The sequence below is a fragment of the Mobula birostris genome, chromosome 5 (assembly GCF_030028105.1).
Source record: "Mobula birostris isolate sMobBir1 chromosome 5, sMobBir1.hap1, whole genome shotgun sequence".
In the NCBI taxonomy this organism is placed as follows: domain Eukaryota; kingdom Metazoa; phylum Chordata; class Chondrichthyes; order Myliobatiformes; family Myliobatidae; genus Mobula; species Mobula birostris.
The window spans coordinates 101,256,830-101,276,671 of record NC_092374.1 but is presented as its reverse complement, the minus strand read 5'-3'; the positions used below and the strand labels follow the sequence as shown (position 1 = coordinate 101,276,671).

Below are 19,842 nucleotides of genomic sequence, written 5' to 3'. Positions count from 1 at the left end.
CATTTTCACCTTCTCTCTGTCCCTCCTTGTCATTTTCACCTTCTCTCCATCCCTCCCCCTGCCGTTTTCACCTACTCTCCGTCCGTCCCTGTCATTTTCACCTTCTCTCCTTCCCTCCGTCATTTTCAACAGCTCACCGTCTCTCCCCATTTTCACATTCTCTCTGTCCATCCCTGACATTTTCACATTCTCTCTCTGTTGTTTTCACCTTCTCTCCATCCCTCTTCCTGTCGTTTTCACCTTCTCTCCGTCCCTCCATGTCGTTTCACAATCTCTCTCTGTCCCTCACTGTCATTTTCACATTCTCTCCATCCCTCTCCCATCATTTTCACCTTCGCTCCGTCCCTTGCCCTGTCATTTTCACCTTCTCTCCACCCATCCCCATTGTTTTCACCTTCTCTCCACCCATCCCCATTGTTTTCACCTTCCCTCTGTCCCTCCCATTTATTTTCACCTCTCTCCATCCCTCCCCATTGTTTTCACCATCTCTCCATCCCTTCACGTCATTTTCACATTCTCTCTGTACCTCCACGTCGTTTTCACCATCTCTCCGTCCCTCCCCATCGTTTTCAAGTTCTCTCTGTCCCTCCCCATCGTTTTCACGTTCTCTCTCTGCCCCCGTCATTTTCACGTTCTCTCCATCCCTCCCCCTGTCGTTTTCACTGACTGTCCGTCTGTCCCTGTCATTTTCATCTTCTCTCCTTCTTTCCCCGTCTTTTTCACACACTCTCCATCCCTTATCATTTTCACCATCTCTCCATCCCTCCCCATCGTTTTCGCCTTTGCTCCGTCCCTCCCACTGTCGTTTTCACCTTCTCTCCGTCCCTGCCCATCGTTTTCACCTTCTCTCCTACCCTCCTAGTCGTTTTCACCATCTTTCTGTCCCTCCCCATCGTTTTCACCTTCACTCCATCTCTCCCCCTGTGATTTACACCTACTCTCTGTCCCTCCTTGTCATTTTCACAATCTTTCTGTCTCTCCCCGTCATTTTCACCTTCTCTCTGTCCCTCCTGCCATTTTCACCTTCTCTCCGTCCCTCCCCCTGTCGCTTTCACCTACTCTCCGTCCACTCCCCTGTCGTTGTCACCTTCTTTCCATCCTTCCCCATTATTTTCACCTTCTCTCCATCCCTCCCCCTGTCGTTTTCACCTACTTTCCGTCCGTCCTCGTCATTTTCACCTTCTCTGCGTCTCTCCCCCGTCGTTTTCACATTGTCTCCATCCCTCCCCATCGTTTTCGCTTTCGCTCCATCCCTCCCACTGTCGTTTTCACCTTCTCTCCGTCCCTGCCCATCGTTTTTACCATCTCTCTGTCCCTCCCCATTGTTTTCGCCTTCGCTCCGTCCCTCCTCATCATTTTCACCATCTTTCCATTCCTCCTCCTGTCGTTTTCACATTCTCTCTGTCCCTCCCTGTCATTTTCACCAGCTCATCATCTCTCCCCGTCATCTACACCTTCTCTCCATCTCTCCCTGTTGTTTTCACCTTCTCTCCATCCCTCCTTGTCATTTTCACCATCTTTCTGTCTCTCCCCATCATTTTCACCAGCTCACCATCTCTCCCTGTCATTTTCACCTTCTCTCTGTCCCTCCTGTCGTTTTGACCTTCTCTCCGTCCCTCCTGTCATTTTCACCTTCTCTCCGTCCCTCACTGTTTTCACCATCTCTCCGTCATTTTCACCATTGCTCCATCCTTCCCCCTGTCGTTTTCACCTTCTCTCCATCTCTTCTCCCTGTCGTTCTCACCTTCGCTCTGTCCCTCCCCATCTTTTTCACCTTCTCTCCGTCCCTCCCTGTCATTTTCACCTTCTCTGTCTCTCCCTGTCGTGTTCCCCTTCTCTCCATCTCTCTGTCATTTTCACCTTCTCTCCATCCCTCACCATCATTTTCACCTTCTCTCCGTTCCTCCCATGTTATTATCACCTTCTCTCTGTCCCTCCCACTGTCGTTTTCACCTACTCTCCGTCTGTCCCTGTCATTTTCACCTTCGCTCCATCCCTCCCACTGTCGTTTTCACCTTCTCTCCATCTCTCCGTTGTTCTCACCTTCTCTCCGTTCTTCCCCATCGTTTTCACCTTCTCTCCAACCCTCCCCGTCATTTTCACCTTCTCTCCGTCTTTCCCCCTGATTTTCACCTTCTCTCCATCCCTCTTCGTTTTCACCATCTGTCCGTCCCACCCCATCATTTTCATGTTCTCTCCGTCCCTCCCTGTCATTTTCACCATCTTTCTGTCTCTCTGTCATTTTCACCTTCTCTCTGTCTCTCCCCATTGTTTTCACATTCTCTCTGACCCTCGTTTTCACCATCTCTCCATCCCTCCCTGTCATTTTCGCCTGCTCTCCATCTCTCCCGTAATTTTCACCTTCTCTCCATCCCTCCCCGTCGTTTTCACCTACTTTCCGTCTGTCCCCGTCATTTTCACTTTCTCTGCATCTCTCCCCCGTTGTTTTCACATTGTCTCCATCCCTCCCCATCATTTTCACTTTCGCTCCATCCCTCCCACTGTCGTTTTCACCTTCTCTCCATCCCTGCCCATCGTTTTAACCATCTCTCCGTCCCTCCTCATCGTTGTCACCATCTCTCCATCTCTCCACGTCGTTTTCACCATCTCTCCGTCCCTCGTATTTTTCACCTTCTCTGCGTCCCTCCCCATTGTTTCCACATTCTCTCTGTCCCTCCCCGTGATTTCCACCTTCTGTCCGTCCCTTCCCATCATTTTCACCTTCTCTGTCCATCCCCATCGTTTTCACATTCTCTCTCTGTTGTTTTCACCTCCTCTGCATCCGTCTCCCTATCGTTTTCACCTTCTCTCCATCTCTTCCCATTGTTTTCACCTTCTCTCCACCCTTTCCATATCATTTCACCTTCTTTCCATCCATTCCCGTGATTTTCACCATCTCTCCATCCCTCCCTGTCATTTTCACATTTTCTCCATCCCTCCTCGTCATTTTCATCATCTTTCCGTCCCTCCTCCTGTCGTTTTCACATTCTCTCTGTCCCACCCTGTCATTTTCACCAGCTCATCATCTCTCCCCGTCATTTCCACCCTCTATCCATCCCTCCCCGTCGTTTTCATGTTCTCTCTCTGCCCCCGTCATTTTCAACAGCTCACCGTCTCTCCCCATCATTTCCATTTCTCCCCATCTCCCCCTGCCATTTTTACCTACTCTCCGTCCGTCCCCGTCATTTTCACCTTCTCTCCTTCCCTCCCTGTCATTTTCACCAGCTCACCATCTTTCTCCATCATTTCCACCTTCTCTCCATCTCTCCCCATAATTTTCACTTTCTCTCTGTCCCTCCTGTCGTTTTCACCTTCTCTCCATCCCTCCCTGTTTTTTTCACGTTCTCTCCGTCTGTCGCCCTGTCATTTTCACCTTCTCTCCATCCCGCCGTCATTTTTACCTTCTCCCTGTCCCTTTCACCTTCTGTCTGTCTCTCCCTGTTTTCACCTTCTCTCCATCTGTCCGATGTTGTTTTCACCTTGTCTCCATTCCTCCCTGTTGTTTTCACATTCTCTCTGTCCCTCGTCATTTTCACCAGCTCACTGTCCCTCCCCATCTTTTTCACCTTCTCTCCGTCCCTCCCCGTCATTTTCACCTTCTCTGTCTCTCCCTGTCGTGTTCCCCTTCTCTCCATCTCTCAGTCATTTTCACCTTCTCTCCATCCCTCACTGTCATTTTCACCTTCTCTCCGTTCCTCCCCCGTTATTATCACCTTCTCTTTGTCCCTCCCCCTGTCGTTTTCACCTACTCTCCGTCTGTCCCCGTCATTCTCACCTTTTCTCCGTCCCCCCCTGTCATTTTCGCCTTCGCTCCATCTCTCCATTGTTCTCACCTTCTCTCCGTTCTTCCCCATTGTTTTCACCTTCTCTCCAACCCTTCCCGTCATTTTCACCTTCTCTCCGTCTTTCCCCCTGATTTTCACCTTCTCTCCATCCCTCTTCGTTTTCACCATCTGTCCGTCCCACCCCATCATTTTCATGTTCTCTCCGTCCCTCCCTGTCATTTTCACCATCTTTCTGTCTCTCTGTCATTTTCACCTTCTCTCTGTCTCTCCCCATCATTTTCACATTGTCTTTGACCCTCGTTTTCACCTTCTCTCCATCCCTCCCCCTGACGTTTTCACCTACCCTCTGTCCGACCCGTCATTTCACCTTCCCTCCTTCCCTCCGTCATTTTCACTAGCTCAGCGTCTCTCCCCATCATTTCCACCTTCTCTCCATCTCTCCCCATCATTTTCACTTTCTCTCCGTCTCTCCCATCGTTTTCACCTTCTCTCCGTCCTTCCCCATTGTTTTCACATTCTCTCCGTCCATCGCCCTGTCATTTTCACCTTCTCTCCATCCCTCCGTCATTTTTACCTTCTCCCTGTCCCTTTCACCTTCTCTCTGTCTCTCCCTGTTTTCACCTTCTCTCCACCTGTCCGATGTCATTTTCACCTTGTCTCCATTCCTCCCTGTTGTTTTCACATTCTCTCTGTCCCTCCTCGTCATTTTCACCAGTCCACCATCTCTCCCCGTCATTTTCACCTTTTCTCTGTCCCTCCCTGTCGTTTTCGCCTTCGCTCCATCCCTCCCACTGTCGTTTTCACCTTCTCTCCATCTCTCCTCCTGTCATTTTCACCTTAACTCCTCTCTCCCTGTTGTGTTCACCTTCTCTCCATCTCTCCGTTATTTTCACCTTCTCTCCATTCTTCCCCATCATTTTCACCTTCTCTCCGTCTTTCCCCGTGATTTTCACCTTCTCTCCATCCCTCTTCGTTTTCACCATCTGTCCATCCTACCCCTGTCGTTTTCACGTTTTCTCAGTCCCTCCCCATCATTTTCACCTTCTCTCCGTCCCTGCCTGTTGTTTTCACATTCTCTCCATCCCTTGTCATTTTCACCATCTTTCCTTCCCTCCTCCTGTCGTTTTCACCATCTCTCGTCCCTCCCCATCGTTTTCACCATCTCTCCATCCCTCCTCCTGTCATTTTCACCATCTCTCCATCCCTTCCTGTCGTTTTCATGTTCTCTCCATCCCTCCCCATCATTTTCACCTTCTCTCCGTCCCTCCGTCATTTTCACCTCCTCCCTGTCCCTTTCACCTTCTCGCCGTCTCTCTGTTTTTACCTTCTCTCCATTCCTCCCTGTCATTTTCACCTTCTCTATGACACTCCCATCATTTTCCCCTTCTCTCCATCCCTCCCCGTCGGTTTCGCCTTCGCTCCATCCCTCCCACTGTCGGTTTCACCTTCTCTCCATCTCTCCCCTGTCGTTTTCACCTTCTCTCCATCCTTTCCCCTGTGATTTTCACATCCTCTCTGTCCATCCTCGTCGTTTTCCACATCGCTCTGTCCCTCCCCGTCATTTTCACAGTTTCTCTCTGTCCCTCCCTGTCGTTTCCACGTTCTTTCCATCCACTCCGTCGCTTTCACCTTCGCTCCGTCCCTCCCCATCTTTTTCACCTTCTCTCCGTCCCTCCCTGTCGTTTTCACCTTCTCTCCGTCCCTCACCGTTTTCACCATCTCTCCGTCATTTTTGCCTTCACTCCATCCTTCCCCCTGTCGTTTTCACCTTCTCTCCATCTCTTCTCCCCATCGTTTTCACCTTCGCTCCGTCCCTCCCCATCTTTTTCACCCTCTCTCCATCCCTCCCCATCATTTTCACCTTCTCTCCGTCTCTCCCCCTGTCGTTTTCACCATCTCTCCGTCCCTCCCAGTCGTTTTCACCATCTCACCATCTCTCCCCCTGTCATTTTCACCTTCTCTCCGTCCCACCCCGTTATTTTCATCTACTCTCTGTCCCTCCCTGTCATTTTCACCTTCTGTCCTTCCCTCCATCATTTTCACCAGCTCACCATCTCTCCCCATCATTTCCACCTTCTCTCCGTCTCTCTCCATCATTTTCACTTTCTCTCCGTCTCTCCCGTCATTTTCACCTTCTCTCCGTCCCTCCCCGTTGTTTTCACGTTCTCTCCGTCTGTCGCCCTGTCATTTTCACCTTCTCTCCATCCCTCCGTCATTTTTAACTTCTCCCTGTCCCTTTCACCTTCTCTCCATCCATCCGATGTCATTTGCACCTTGTCTCCATTCCTCCCTGTTGTTTTCACATTCTCTCTGTCCCTCCTCATCATTTTCACCAGCTCACCATCTCTTCCCGTCATTTTCCCCTTTTCTCTGTCCCTCCCTGTCGTTTTCGCCTTCGCTCCATCCCTCCCACTGTCGTTTTCACCTTCTCTCCGTCTCTCCTCCTGTCATTTTCACCTTAACTCCTCTCTCCCTGTTGTGTTCACCTTCTCTCCATCTCTCCGTTATTTTCACCTTCTCTCCATTCTTCCCCATCATTTTCACCTTCTCTCCAACCCTCCCCGTCATTTTCACCTTCTCTCCATCTTTCCCCATGATTTTCACCTTCTCTCCATCCCTCCTCTTCGTTTTCACCATTTGTCCATCCCACCCCCTGTCGTTTTCACGTTTTCTCTGTCCCTCCCCATCATTTTCACTTTCTCTCCATCTCTCTCCGTGATTTTCACCTTCTCTCCGTCCCTGCCCGTTGTTTTCACATTCTCTCCGTCCCTTGTCATTTTCACCATCTTTCCTTCCCTCCTCCTGTCGTTTTCACGTTCTCGCTGTCGTTATCACCATCTCTCGTCCCTCCCCATTGTTTTCACCATCTCTCCGTCCCTCCCCGTCATTTTCACCATCTCTCCATCCCTCCCTGTCGTTTTCATGTTCTCTCCATCCCTCCCTGTCATTTTCACCTTCTCTCCATCTTTCCCCTGATTTTCACCTTCTCTCCATCCCTCCTCTTCGTTTTCACCATCTGTCCATCCCACCCGTCATTTTCATATTCTCTCCGTCCCTCCCCCTGTCATCTTCACCTTCTCTCCTTCCCTTCCCCTGTCATTTTCACCTTCTCTCTATCTCTCCCTGACGTTTTCACATTCTCTCCATCCCTCCATCATTTTCACTTTCGCTCTGTCCCTTTCACCTTCTATCCATTTCTGTTATCACCTTCTCTCCATTCCTCCGTCGTTTTCACATTCTCTCTGTCCCTTCTCGTCGTTTTCACCATCTCTCTGTCCCTCCTCGTCGTTTTCCACATCGCTTCGTCCCTCCCTGTCATTTTCACCTTCTCTCCGTCCCTCCCCATGTCATTTTCACCATTTTTCTATCTCTCCCCATTATTTTCACCTTTTCTGTGTCCCTCCGCTGTTGTTTTCACCTTCTCTCCGTCTTTTCCTCCATTGTTTTCACCTTCTCTCCATCCCTCCCCGTCATTTTTACCTTCTCTCCATCCCTCCCCCTGTCAATTTCACCTTTTCTCCATCCCTTTTCCTGTCGTTTTCACCTACTCTCCATCCATCCCCATTATTTTCACCTTTTCTCTGTCCCTCCCTGTCGTTTTCACCTTTTGCTCCATCCCTCCCACTGTTGTTTTCACCTTCTCTCCGTCTCTCCTCCTGTCATTTTCACCTTAACTCCTCCCTCCCTGTCGTGTTCACCTTCTCTCCATCTCTGTTGTTTTCACCTTCTCTCCATTCTTCCCCGTCAATTTCACCTTCTCTCCATCTTTCCCCATGATTTTCACCTTCTCTCCATCCCTCCTCTTCGTTTTCACCATCTATCTGTCCCACCCCCTGTCGTTTTCACGTTTTCTCCGTCCCTCCCCATCATTTTCACCATCTTTCTATCTCTCCCTGTCATTTTCACCCTTCTCTGTCCCTCCCGTCATTTTCGCCTTCTCTCCATCCCTCCCCGTCAGTTTCACTTTCGCTCCATCCTTCCCACTGTCAGTTTCACCTTCTCTCCATCTCTCCCCTGTCATTTTCACCTTCTCTCCGTCCATTCCCCTGTGATTTTCAACTTTTCTCCGTCTCTCTGTCATTTTCACCTTCGCCCTGTCCCTTTCACCTTCTCTCCATCTCTCCGTTTATACCTTCTCTCCATTCCTCCCTGTCGTTTTCACATTCTCTCTGTCCCTCCTCGTTTTCACCATCTCTCTGTCCATCCTCATTGTTTTCCACATCGCTCCGTCCCTCCCCGTCATTTTCACTGTTTCTCTCTCTCCCTCCCTGTTGTTTCCAAGTTCTTTCCATCCACTCCCTGTCGTTTTCACCTTCTCTCCATCCCTCTCCATGTCATTTTCACCATTTTTCTGTCTCTCCCCGCCATTTTCACCTTCTCTGTGTCCCTCCGCTGTCGTTTTCACCTTCTCTCCATCTCTCCCCATTGTTTTCACCTTCTCTCCATCTCTCCCGTCGTTTTCAGTCCCTCTGTCCCTCCCCATCATTTTCACGTTCTCTCTGTCCCTGTCATTTTTACGTTCTCTCCGTCCATCCCCTGCCGTTTTCACCTTCTCTCCATCCCTCCCCCTGACATTTTTACCTTCTCTCCATCCCTCCCCATCAATTTCACCTTCACTGTGTCCCTCCTGTCGTTTTCACCTTCTCTCTGTCTCTCCCCGTTTTCACCTTCTCTCCATTCCTCCCCTGTCATTTTCACCTTCTCTCCATGTCTCCCCGTCGTTTTCACGTTCTCTCTGTCCCTCCATTGTTTTCACCTTTTCTCCGTCCCTCCATGTCGTTTTCACCATCTCTCTGTCCCTCCTCATCTTTTTCACCTTCTCTGTGACCCTCCCCATTGTTTTCACGTTCTCTCTCTGTTCCTCATGTTGTTTTCACGTTCTCTCCATCTCTCCCCATCATTTTCACCTTCTGTCCATTTGTCCCCCTGTCATTTCACCTTCTCTCCGTCCCTCCCTGTGATTTTCACCTCTCCATCCCACCACGTTGTTTACACCTTCTCTCCGTTCTTCCCCATGTCATTTTCACCTTCTCTCCGTCCCTTCCCCTGTGATTTTCACCTTCTCTCTGTCCCTCCCTGTCATTCTCACATTCTCTACATCCCTCCCCGTCATTTTCACCTTCTCTCCGTCCCTCGCCCTGTCATTTTCACCTTCTCCCTGTCCCTTTTACCTTCACTCTGTCCCTCCGTTTTCACCTTCTTTCCATCCATCCGATATCATTCTCATATTCTCTCCATCCCTCCCTGTCATTTTCACCTTCTCCCTGTCCATTTCACCTTCACTCCGTCTCTCTGTTTTCACCTTCTCTCCATCCGTCCGATTTCGTTTTCTCCTTCTCTCCATCCCTCCCAGGCATTTTCACGGTTTCTCTCTGTCCCTCCCTGTCGTTTCCACTTTCTTTCCATTCCTCTCCCTGTCGTTTTCATCTTCTCGCCGTCTCTCCGTCATTTTCACCTCCGCCCTGTCCCTTTCACCTTCTCGCCGTCTCTCTGTTTTTACCTTCTCTCCATCCCCCCTTCGTGTTTACCTTCTCTCCAACTCTCTGTAGTTTTCACGTTCTCTCCATCCCTGTCGTTTTCACCTCCTTTCCGTTCTTCCCCATCGTTTTCACCTTCTCTGTCCCTCCCCATCATTTTCACCTTCTCTCCATCTCTCCCTGTGATTTTCACCTTCTCTCCATCCCTGCCCGTTGTTTTCACATTCTCTCCGTCCCACCTCATCATTTTCACCATCTTTCCTTCCCTCCCCCTGTTGTTTTCATGTTCTCGCTGTCGTTTTCACCATCTCTCGTCCCTCCCCATCGTTTTCACCATCTCTCCATCCCTCCCCTTCCTTTTCACATTTTGTCCATCCCTCTTAGTAGTTTTCACCATCTCTCCGTCCCTCCCAGTCGTTTTCACCACCTCTCCGTCCCTCCCTGTCATTTTCGCGGACTCTCTGTCTCTTCCCCTGCGATTTTCACCATCTCTCCATACCATCCCGTCATTTCCACGTTCTCTCTCTGTCCCTCCCCATCGTTTTCACCTTCTCTCCTTCCCTCCCTGACATTTTTACCTACTCTCTGTCCCTCCCTGTCATTTTCACCTTCTCTCCAGCCCTCCCCCTGACGTTTTCACCTACCCTCCGTCCGACCCGTCATTTCACCTTCTTTCCTTCCCTCCATCATTCTCACTAGCTCAGCGTCTCTCCCCATCATTTCCACCTTCTCTCCATCTCTCCCCATCATTTTCACCTTTTCTCTGACCCTCCCTGTCGTTTTCGCCTTCGCTCCATCCCTCCCACTGTCGTTTTCACCTTCTCTCCATCTCTCCTCCTGTCATTTTCACCTTAACTCCTCTCTCCCTGTCGTGTTCACCTTCTCTCCATCTCTCCGTTATTTTCACCTTCTCTCCATTCTTCCCCGTCATTTTCACCTTCTCTCCGTCTTTCCCCGTGATTTTCACCTTCTCTCCATCCCTCTTCGTTTTCACCATCTGTCCATCCCACCCCTGTCGTTTTCACGTTTTCTCAGTCCCTCCCCATCATTTTCACCTTCTCTCCGTCCCTGCCTGTTGTTTTCACATTCTCTCCATCCCTTGTCATTTTCACCATCTTTCCTTCCCTGCTCCTGCCGTTTTCACCATCTCTCGTCCCTCCCCATCGTTTTCACCAAGTCTCCGTCCCTCCCCCTGTCATTTTCACCATCTCTCCGTCCCTTCCTGTCATTTTCATGTTCTCTCCATCCCTCCCCGTCATTTTCACCTTCTCTCCGTCCCTCTGTCATTTTCACCTCCTCCCTGTCCCTTTCACCTTCTCGCCGTCTCTCTGTTTTTACCTTCTCTCCATTCCTCCCTGTCATTTTCACCTTCTCTATGACACTCCCGTCATTTTCCCCTTCTCTCCATCCCTCCCCGTCGGTTTCACCTTCGCTCCATCCCTCCCACTGTCGGTTTCACCTTCTCTCCATCTCTCCCCTGTCGTTTTCACCTTCTCTCCATCCCTTCCCCTGTGATTTTCACATTCTCTCTGTCTCTCCTCGTCGTTTTCCACATCGCTGTGTCCCTCCCCGTCATTTTCACGGTTTCTCTCTGTCCCTCCCTGTCGTTTCCACGTTCTTTCCATCCACTCCCTGTCACTTTCACCTTCACTCCATCCTTCCCCGTCATTTTCACCTTCTCCCCATCTCTTCTCCCCATCTTTTTCACCTTCTCTCCATCCCTCCCCATCTTTTTCACCTTCTCTCCGTCCCTCCCCGTCGTTTTCACCTTCTCTCCGTCCCTCACCATTTTCACCATCTCTCTGTTGTTTTTGCCTTCACTCCATCCTTCCCTGTCATTTTCACCTTCTCCCCATCTTTTTCACCTTCTCTCCATCCCTCCCTGTCGTTTTCACCTTCTCTCCGTCCCTCACCGTTTTCACCATCTCTCCGTCGTTTTTGCCTTCACTCCATCCTTCCCCCTGTCATTTTCACCTTCTCTCCATCTCTTCTCCCCATAGTTTTCACCTTCACTCCGTCCGTCCCCATCATTTTCACCTTCTCTCCGTTCCTCCCCCCGTCGTTTTCACCATCTCTCCGTCCCTCCCAGTGGTTTTCACCACCTCTGTCCCTCCGTCATTTTCGCAGACTCTCCGTCTCTCCCCCTGCAATTTTCACCATCTCTCCATACCATCCCATCATTTTCACGTTCTCTCTCTGTCCCTCCCCATCGTTTTCACCTTCTCTCCTTCCCTCCCTGTCATTTTCACCATCTTGGCGTCTCTCCCCGTCATTTCCACCTTCTCTCCATCTCTCCCCATCATTTTCACCTTTTCTCTGACCCTCCCTGTCGTTTTCGCCTTCGCTCCATCCCTCCCACTGTCGTTTTCACCTTCTCTCCATCTCTCCTCCTGTCATTTTCACCTTAACTCCTCTCTCCCTGTCGTGTTCACCTTCTCTCCATCTCTCCGTTATTTTCACCTTCTCTCCATTCTTCCCCGTCATTTTCACCTTCTCTCCGTCTTTCCCCGTGATTTTCACCTTCTCTCCATCCCTCTTCGTTTTCACCATCTGTCCATCCCACCCCTGTCGTTTTCACGTTTTCTCAGTCCCTCCCCATCATTTTCACCTTCTCTCCGTCCCTGCCTGTTGTTTTCACATTCTCTCCATCCCTTGTCATTTTCACCATCTTTCCTTCCCTGCTCCTGCCGTTTTCACCATCTCTCGTCCCTCCCCATCGTTTTCACCAAGTCTCCGTCCCTCCCCCTGTCATTTTCACCATCTCTCCGTCCCTTCCTGTCATTTTCATGTTCTCTCCATCCCTCCCCGTCATTTTCACCTTCTCTCCGTCCCTCTGTCATTTTCACCTCCTCCCTGTCCCTTTCACCTTCTCGCCGTCTCTCTGTTTTTACCTTCTCTCCATTCCTCCCTGTCATTTTCACCTTCTCTATGACACTCCCGTCATTTTCCCCTTCTCTCCATCCCTCCCCGTCGGTTTCACCTTCGCTCCATCCCTCCCACTGTCGGTTTCACCTTCTCTCCATCTCTCCCCTGTCGTTTTCACCTTCTCTCCATCCCTTCCCCTGTGATTTTCACATTCTCTCTGTCTCTCCTCGTCGTTTTCCACATCGCTGTGTCCCTCCCCGTCATTTTCACGGTTTCTCTCTGTCCCTCCCTGTCGTTTCCACGTTCTTTCCATCCACTCCCTGTCACTTTCACCTTCACTCCATCCTTCCCCGTCATTTTCACCTTCTCCCCATCTCTTCTCCCCATCTTTTTCACCTTCTCTCCATCCCTCCCCATCTTTTTCACCTTCTCTCCGTCCCTCCCCGTCGTTTTCACCTTCTCTCCGTCCCTCACCATTTTCACCATCTCTCCGTTGTTTTTGCCTTCACTCCATCCTTCCCTGTCATTTTCACCTTCTCCCCATCTTTTTCACCTTCTCTCCATCCCTCCCTGTCGTTTTCACCTTCTCTCCGTCCCTCACCGTTTTCACCATCTCTCCGTCGTTTTTGCCTTCACTCCATCCTTCCCCCTGTCATTTTCACCTTCTCTCCATCTCTTCTCCCCATAGTTTTCACCTTCACTCCGTCCGTCCCCATCATTTTCACCTTCTCTCCGTTCCTCCCCCCGTCGTTTTCACCATCTCTCCGTCCCTCCCAGTGGTTTTCACCACCTCTGTCCCTCCGTCATTTTCGCAGACTCTCCGTCTCTCCCCCTGCAATTTTCACCATCTCTCCATACCATCCCATCATTTTCACGTTCTCTCTCTGTCCCTCCCCATCGTTTTCACCTTCTCTCCTTCCCTCCCTGTCATTTTCACCATCTTGGCGTCTCTCCCCGTCATTTTCACCTTCTCTCCGTCCCAGTCATTTTCACCTTCTCTCTGTCCCTCCCCGTCATTTTCACCTTCTCTCCGTCCCTCCCCATTGTTTTCAGGTTCTCTCCATCCGTCGCCCTGTCATTTTCACCTTCTCTCCATCCCTTCGTCATTTTTACCTTCTCCCTGTCCCTTTCACCTTTTCTCCATCTCTCTGTTTTCACCTTCTCTTCATTCATCCAATGTCGTTTTCACCTTGTCTACATTCCTCCCTGTTATTTTCACATTCTCTCTGTCCCTCCTCGTTGTTTTCACCAGCTCACCATCTCTCCCCGTCATTTCCACCTTCTCTCCATCTCTCCGTCATTTTCACCTTCTCTCCGTCCCTCACCGTTTACACCATCTCTCTTTCGTTTTTGCCTTCACTGCATACTTCCCCCTGTCGTTTTCACCTTCTCTCCATCTCTTCTTCCCATCGTTTTCATCTTCGCTCCATCCCTCCCCATCTTTATCACCTTCTCTCCATCCCTCCCCATCATTTACACCTTCTCTCCATCCCTCCCCGTCATTTTCACCTTCTCTGTCTCTCCCTGTCGTGTTCCCCTTCTCTCCATCTCTCCGTCGTTTTCACCTTCTCTCCATCCCTCCCCGTCATTTTCACCTTCTCTCCGTTCCTCCCCCTGTCGTTTTCACCTACTCTCCGTCCGTCCCCGTCATTTTCACCTTTTCTCCGTCCCTCCCCGTCGTTTTCGCCTTCGCTCCATCCCTCCCACTGTCATTTTCACCTTCTCTCCATCTCTCCGTTGTTCTCACCTTCTCTCCGTTCTTTCCTGTCATTTTCACCTTCTCTCCATCTTTCCCCCTGATTTTCACCTTCTCTCCATCCCTCCTCTTCGTTTTCACCATCTGTCCGTCCCACCCCTGTCGTTTTCACGTTCTCTCCGTCCCTCCCCCTGTCATTTTCACCTTCTCTCCGTCCCTTCCCCTGTGATTTTTACCTTCTCTCTGTCTCTCCCTGACGTTTTCACATTCTCTCCATCCCTCCATCATTTTCACCTTCGCTCTGTCCCTTTCACCTTCTATCCGTTTCTCTGTTTTCACCTTCTCTCCATTCCTCCGTCGTTTTCACATTCTCTCTGTCCCTCCTCGTCGTTTTCACCATCTCTCTGTCCCTCCTCGTCGTTTTCCACATCGATCCATCCCTCCCCGTCATTTTCACCTTCTCTCCATCTTTCCCCATGATTTTCACCTTCTCTCCATCCCTCCTCTTTGTTTTCACCATCTATCCATCCCACCCCCTGTCATTTTCACGTTTTCTCTGTCCCTCCCCATCATTTTCACCATCTTTCTGTCTCTCCCCATCATTTTCACCTTCTCTCTGTCCCTCCTGTCATTTTCACCTCTCCATCCCTCCCCGTCGGTTTCGCCTTTGCTCCATCCCTCCCATTGTCAGTTTCACCTTCTCTCCATCTCTCCCCTGTCGTTTTCACCTTCTCTCTGTCCATTCCCCTGCGATTTTCACCTTTTCTCCGTCTCTCCGTCATTTTCACCTTCGCCCTGTCCCTTTCACCTTCTCTCCGTCTCTCCGTTTTTACCTTCTCTCCATTCCTCCCTGTCGTTTTCACATTCTCTCTGTCCCTCCTCGTTTTCACCATCTCTCTGTCCATCCTCATTGTTTTCCACATCGCTCCGTCCCTCCCCGTCATTTTCACTGTTTCTCTCTGTCCCTCCCTGTCGTTTCCACGTTCTTTCCATCCACTCCCTGTCGTTTTCACCTTCTTTCCATCCCTCCCCATCATTTTCACCTTCTCTCCGTCCCTCCCTGTGATTTTCACCTCTCCATCCCACCACGTTGTTTACACCTTCTCTCCGTTCCTCCCCATGTCATTTTCACCTTCTCTCCATCCCTTCCCCTGTGATTTTCACCTTCTCTCTGTCCCTCCCTGTCATTCTCACATTCTCTACATCCCTCCCCGTCATTTTCACCTTCTCTCCATCCCTCCCTGTCATTTTCACCTTCTCCCTGTCCATTTCACCTTCACTCCATCTCTCTGTTTTCACCTTCTCTCCATCTGTCCGATGTCATTTTCTCCTTCTCTCCATTCCTCCCTGTCGTTTTCACATTGTCTCTGTCCCTCCTCGTCATTTTCACCATCTCTCCGTCCCTCCTCGTTGTTTTCCACATCGCTCTGTCCCTCCCCGGCATTTTCACGGTTTCTCTCTGTCCCTCCCTGTCGTTTCCACGTTCTTTCCATTCCTCTCCCTGTCGTTTTCATCTTCTCGCCATCCTTCCCCGTCATTTTCACCTTCTCTCCATCCCTCCACCTGTCATTTTCATCTTCTCTCTGTCCCTCCCCGTCATTTTCACAATTTTTCTGTCTCTCCTCATCATTTTCACCTTCTCTGTATCCCTCTGCTGTTGTTTTCACCTTCTCTCTGTCTCTCCCCATTGTTTTCACCTTCTCTCCATCTCTCCCCATCGTTTTCATGTTATATCCATCCCTCCCCGTCGTTTTCACCTTCTCTGTCCCTCCCCGTCGTTTTCACTTTCTCTCCATCTCTCCCCCTGTGGTTTTCATGTTATATCTATCCCTCCCCGTCATTTTCACCTTCTCCGTCCCTCCCCGTCGTTTTCACCTTCTCTCTGTCCCTCCCTGTCTTTTTCACCATTTTTCTGTCTCTCCCCAACATTTTCACCTTCTCTGTGTCCCTCCGCTATTGTTTTCACCTTCTCTCTGTCTCTCCCCGTTGTTTTCATCTTCTCTCCATCCCTCCCGTCGTTTTCAGTCTCTCTGTCCCTCCCCATCGTTCTCACGTTTTCTCTGTCCCTGTCGTTTTCATGTTATCTCCGCCCCCCCGTCATTTTTACCTTCTCTCCATCTCTCCCCATCGTTTTCATGTTATATCCATCCTTCCCCCATCGTTTTCACCTTCTCTCCGTCCCTCTGAAATCATTTTCACCTTCTCTCCGTCCCTCTGTCTTTTTCACCATCTCTCCATCCCTCCCCATCATTTTTACATTCTCTCTGTCTCTCCCCCTGCTATTTTCACCATCTCTCCATTCCTCCCCATCATTTTCACATTCTCTCTGTCCCTTCTTGTCATTTTCACGTTCTTTCCATCCCTCTCATTGTCGTTTCCACCTTCTCTCCATCCCTCCCCATCATTTTCACCTTCTCTCCATCCCTCCCCCGTCAATTTCACCTTCTGTGTCCCTCCGCTGTCGTTTTCACCTTCTCTCCGTCTCTCCCCAGTTGTTTTCACCTTCTCTCCGTCCCTCCCCATCGTTTTCATGTTGTCTGTCCCTCTGTCGTTTTCACCTTCTCTCCGTCCCTCCCCGTCGTTTTCATGTTCTCTCTCCCTCTGTCGTTTTCACCACCTCTCTGTCCTTCGTCTTTTTCACCTTCTCTGCGTCCCTCCCCATCATTTCCACATTCACTCCGTCCCTCCCCATTGATTTCACGTTCTCTCTGTCCCTCATGTCGTTTTCACGTTCTCTCCATCTCTCCCCATCATTTTCACCTTCTGTCCGTTTGTCCCCATCATTTCACCTTCTCTCTGTCCCTTCCCCTGTAGTTTTCACCTTCTCTGCGTCCCTCCATGATTTTCACCTTCTATCCATCCCACCACGTAGTTTTCACCTTCTCTCCATCCCTCTCCATGTCGTTTTCACCTTCTCTCCATCCCTTCCCCTGTGATTTTCACCTTCTCTGTCCCTCCCTGTCATTTTCACCTTCTCGCCATCCCTCTGTCATTTTCACCATCTCTCTGTCCCTTCTCGTCGTTTTCCACATCGCTTCGTCCCTCCCCATCGTTTTCACGGTTTCTCCGTCCCTCCCTGTCATTTTCACCTTCTCTCCATCCCTCCCTGTCATTTTCATCTTCTCTCAGTCCCTCCCCGTCATTTTCACCTTCTCTGTGTCCCTCCGCTGTCGTTTTCACCTTTTCTCCATCTCTCCCCTGTCGTTTTCAGTCCCTCCATCCCTCCCCATCATTTTCATGTTCTCTCTGTCCCTGTCGTTTTCACGTTCTCTCTGTCCATCCCCTGCCATTTTCACCTTCTCTCCATCCCTCCCCATCATTTTTACCTTCTCTCCATCCCTCCCCGTCAATTTCACCTTCACTGTGTCCCTCTTGTCATTTTCACCTTCTCTCCATCTCTCCCCGTTTTCACCTTCTCTCCATCCCTCCTCTGTCGTTTTCCCCTTCTCTCCGTGCCTCCCCATCGTTTTCACGTTCTCTCTGTCCCTCTGTCGTTTTCACCTTTTCTCCGTCCCTCTCCGTCGTTTTCACGTTTTCTCTGTCCCTCTATGTCGTTTTCACCTTCTCTCTGTCCCTCCGTCATTTTCATGTTCTCTGTCCCTCCCTGTCGTTTTCACCTTCTCTCCTTCCCTACCCTGTTGTTTCACGTTCTCTCCATCCCTCCTTGTCATTTTCACCTTCTCTCCGTCCCTCCGTCTTTTTCACGTTCTCTCTGCCCCTCACATTGTTTTCACATTCTCTCTGTCCCTCCCTGTCGTTTTCACCAACTCTCTGTCCCTCCCCTGTCGGTTTCAGCTTCTCTCCATCTCTTTCCCTGTCGTTTTCACCTTCTCTCCGTCTCTCCACCTGTCATTTTCACATTCTCTCCTTCTCTCCACCTGTCATTTTCACCTTCTCTCCGTCCCTCCTCCTGTCATTGTCACCTTAACTCCTTCTCTCCCCCTGTAATTTTCAACTTCTCTCCATCCCTGCCCGTTTTCACCTTCTCTCCATCCCTCCCTCTGTCGTTTTTACCATCTCTCCGTCCCTTCGTTTTTACGTTCTCTCCGTCCCTCCCTGTCATTTTCACATTCTCTCCGTCCCTCCTCGTCGTTTTCACCATCTCTTCGTCCCTCCTCATCGTTTTCACCATCGCTCCGTCCCTCCGCGTCATTTGCATGGTTTCTCCCTGTCCCTCCCTGTTGTTTCCACGTACTTTCCATCCCTCTCCCTGTCGTTTTCACCTTCTCTCCATCACAGGTGAAGTGTCGCCTCACTGGAAGGGCTGGGGTGATATACTGTGTCCGGTGCTCCCGATGTGGCCTTCTATATATTGGCGAGACCCGACGCAGACTGGGAGACCGCTTTGCTGAACATCTATGCTCTGTCCGCCAGAGAAAGTAGGATCTCCCAGTGGCCACACATTTTAATGCCACATCCCATTCCCATTCTGACATGTCTACCCACGGCCTCCTCTACTGTAAAGATGAAGCCACACTCAGGTTGGAGGAGCAACACCTTATATTCCATCTGGGTAGCCTCCAACCTGATGGCATGAACATTGACCTCTAACTTCCGCTAATACCCCACCTACCCCTTGTACCCCATCCATTATTTATTTATATACACACATTCTTTCTCTCTCTCTCTCCTTTTTCTCCCTCTGTCCCTCTGACTATACCCCTTGCCCATCCTCTGGGTTTTCTCCCCCTCCCTCTTTTGATTCTCCCTGGGCCTCCTGTCCCATGATCCTCTCATATCCCTTTTGCCAATCACCTGTCCAGCTCTTGGCTCCATCCCTCCCCCTCCTGTCTTCTCTTATCATTTTGGATCTCCCCCTCCCCCTCCCACTTTCAAATCTCTTACTAGCTCTTCCTTCAGTTAATCCTGACGAAGGGTCTCGGCCCGAAACGTTGACTGTACCTCTTCCTAGAGATGCTGCCTGGCCTGCTGTGCTCACCAGCAACTTTGATGTGTGTTCCACCTCACACTTATGGGGGTTGAACTCCATCTGCCAGTTCTCAGCCCAGTTTTTCATCCTATGAATGTCCCGCTGTAACCTCTGACAGTCCTCCACACTATCCACAACACCCCTAACCTTTGTGTCATCAACAAATTTACTAACCCATCCCTCCACTTTCTTATCCAGATCATTTATAAAAATCACGAAGAGAAGGGGTCCCAGTACAGATCCCTGAGGCACACCATTGGTCACCAATCTCCATCTACAACCACTCTGTGCCTTCTGTGGGCAAGCCAATTCTGTATCCACAAAGCCTTGGATCCCATGCCTCCTTACTTTTTCAATAAGCTTTGCATGGGGTACCTTATCAAATGCTTTGCTGAAATCCATGTACACTACATCTATGGCTCTATCTTTATCAACGTGTTTAGTCACGTCCTCAAAAAATTCAATCAGGCTCGTAAGGCACGATCTGCCTTTGACAAAGCCAGCTGACAATTCCTAATCATATTATGCCTCTCCAAATGTTCATAAATCCTGCCCCTCAGGATCTTCGCCATCTTCTCTGCATTCACTCTTATCTAGGATTTTCAATATTCAGTAGATTTCAATGCGACCCCCCCAACACACTATTCTTTTAGAGGGTGGGCAGGAAGAGAGAAAGAGGTCTGGAGGAAAGGGTAGGGAGAGAGATATAGGGAGGGACAGACAGAGAGTGGGAGCTGGACACAAGGGATTGCTTGTTTTGGATGGACTTTTCCAGGCCCTGAACCAACCTGGCTCTGAGGCAGCCCACAGTCACAGGAAACAGAGAGCTAGGGGACGGGGCCTTGGGTCTTACATTTTCCCGGTTGTTCTCACAGTATCCACAAAGTTCGTGGCGAACAATGCGGCACTGATGGTGATGGAGACGGCGCTCGGCCACTGCTCACGGTGCTCCAACCTCTCGCTGGAAGCCGGGCGCACCTTCTGGGTTGATCTTGTGGACCAGGAGGTGCAGGTCTTTGAAGTCCCCAGAACACAGACCTTCGGCCCAGGTATTCAGGGTAGGGGGTGGGGGGGGGTCACAGGACTGGG

At 50.3% G+C, this 19,842-nt stretch overlaps 2 protein-coding genes across 2 annotated transcripts in view; one reads left to right on the top strand and one right to left on the bottom strand.

The window, feature by feature from the left end:
- The window catches only part of LOC140198392 (rhodopsin kinase GRK1-like), a 569,956-nt gene that overhangs the window by 194,512 nt on the left and 355,602 nt on the right, over nt 1–19,842 (bottom strand). The gene's annotated exons all lie outside the window — the stretch shown is intronic.
- Nucleotides 1–19,842, top strand: part of LOC140197927 (macrosialin-like) — a 32,194-nt gene that overhangs the window by 11,051 nt on the left and 1,301 nt on the right. Inside the window, exon 4 of the mRNA XM_072258544.1 lies at nt 19,629–19,802. Within this exon, the coding sequence (XP_072114645.1) occupies nt 19,629–19,802 (174 nt within the window). The remainder of the gene's footprint in view (nt 1–19,628; nt 19,803–19,842) is intronic.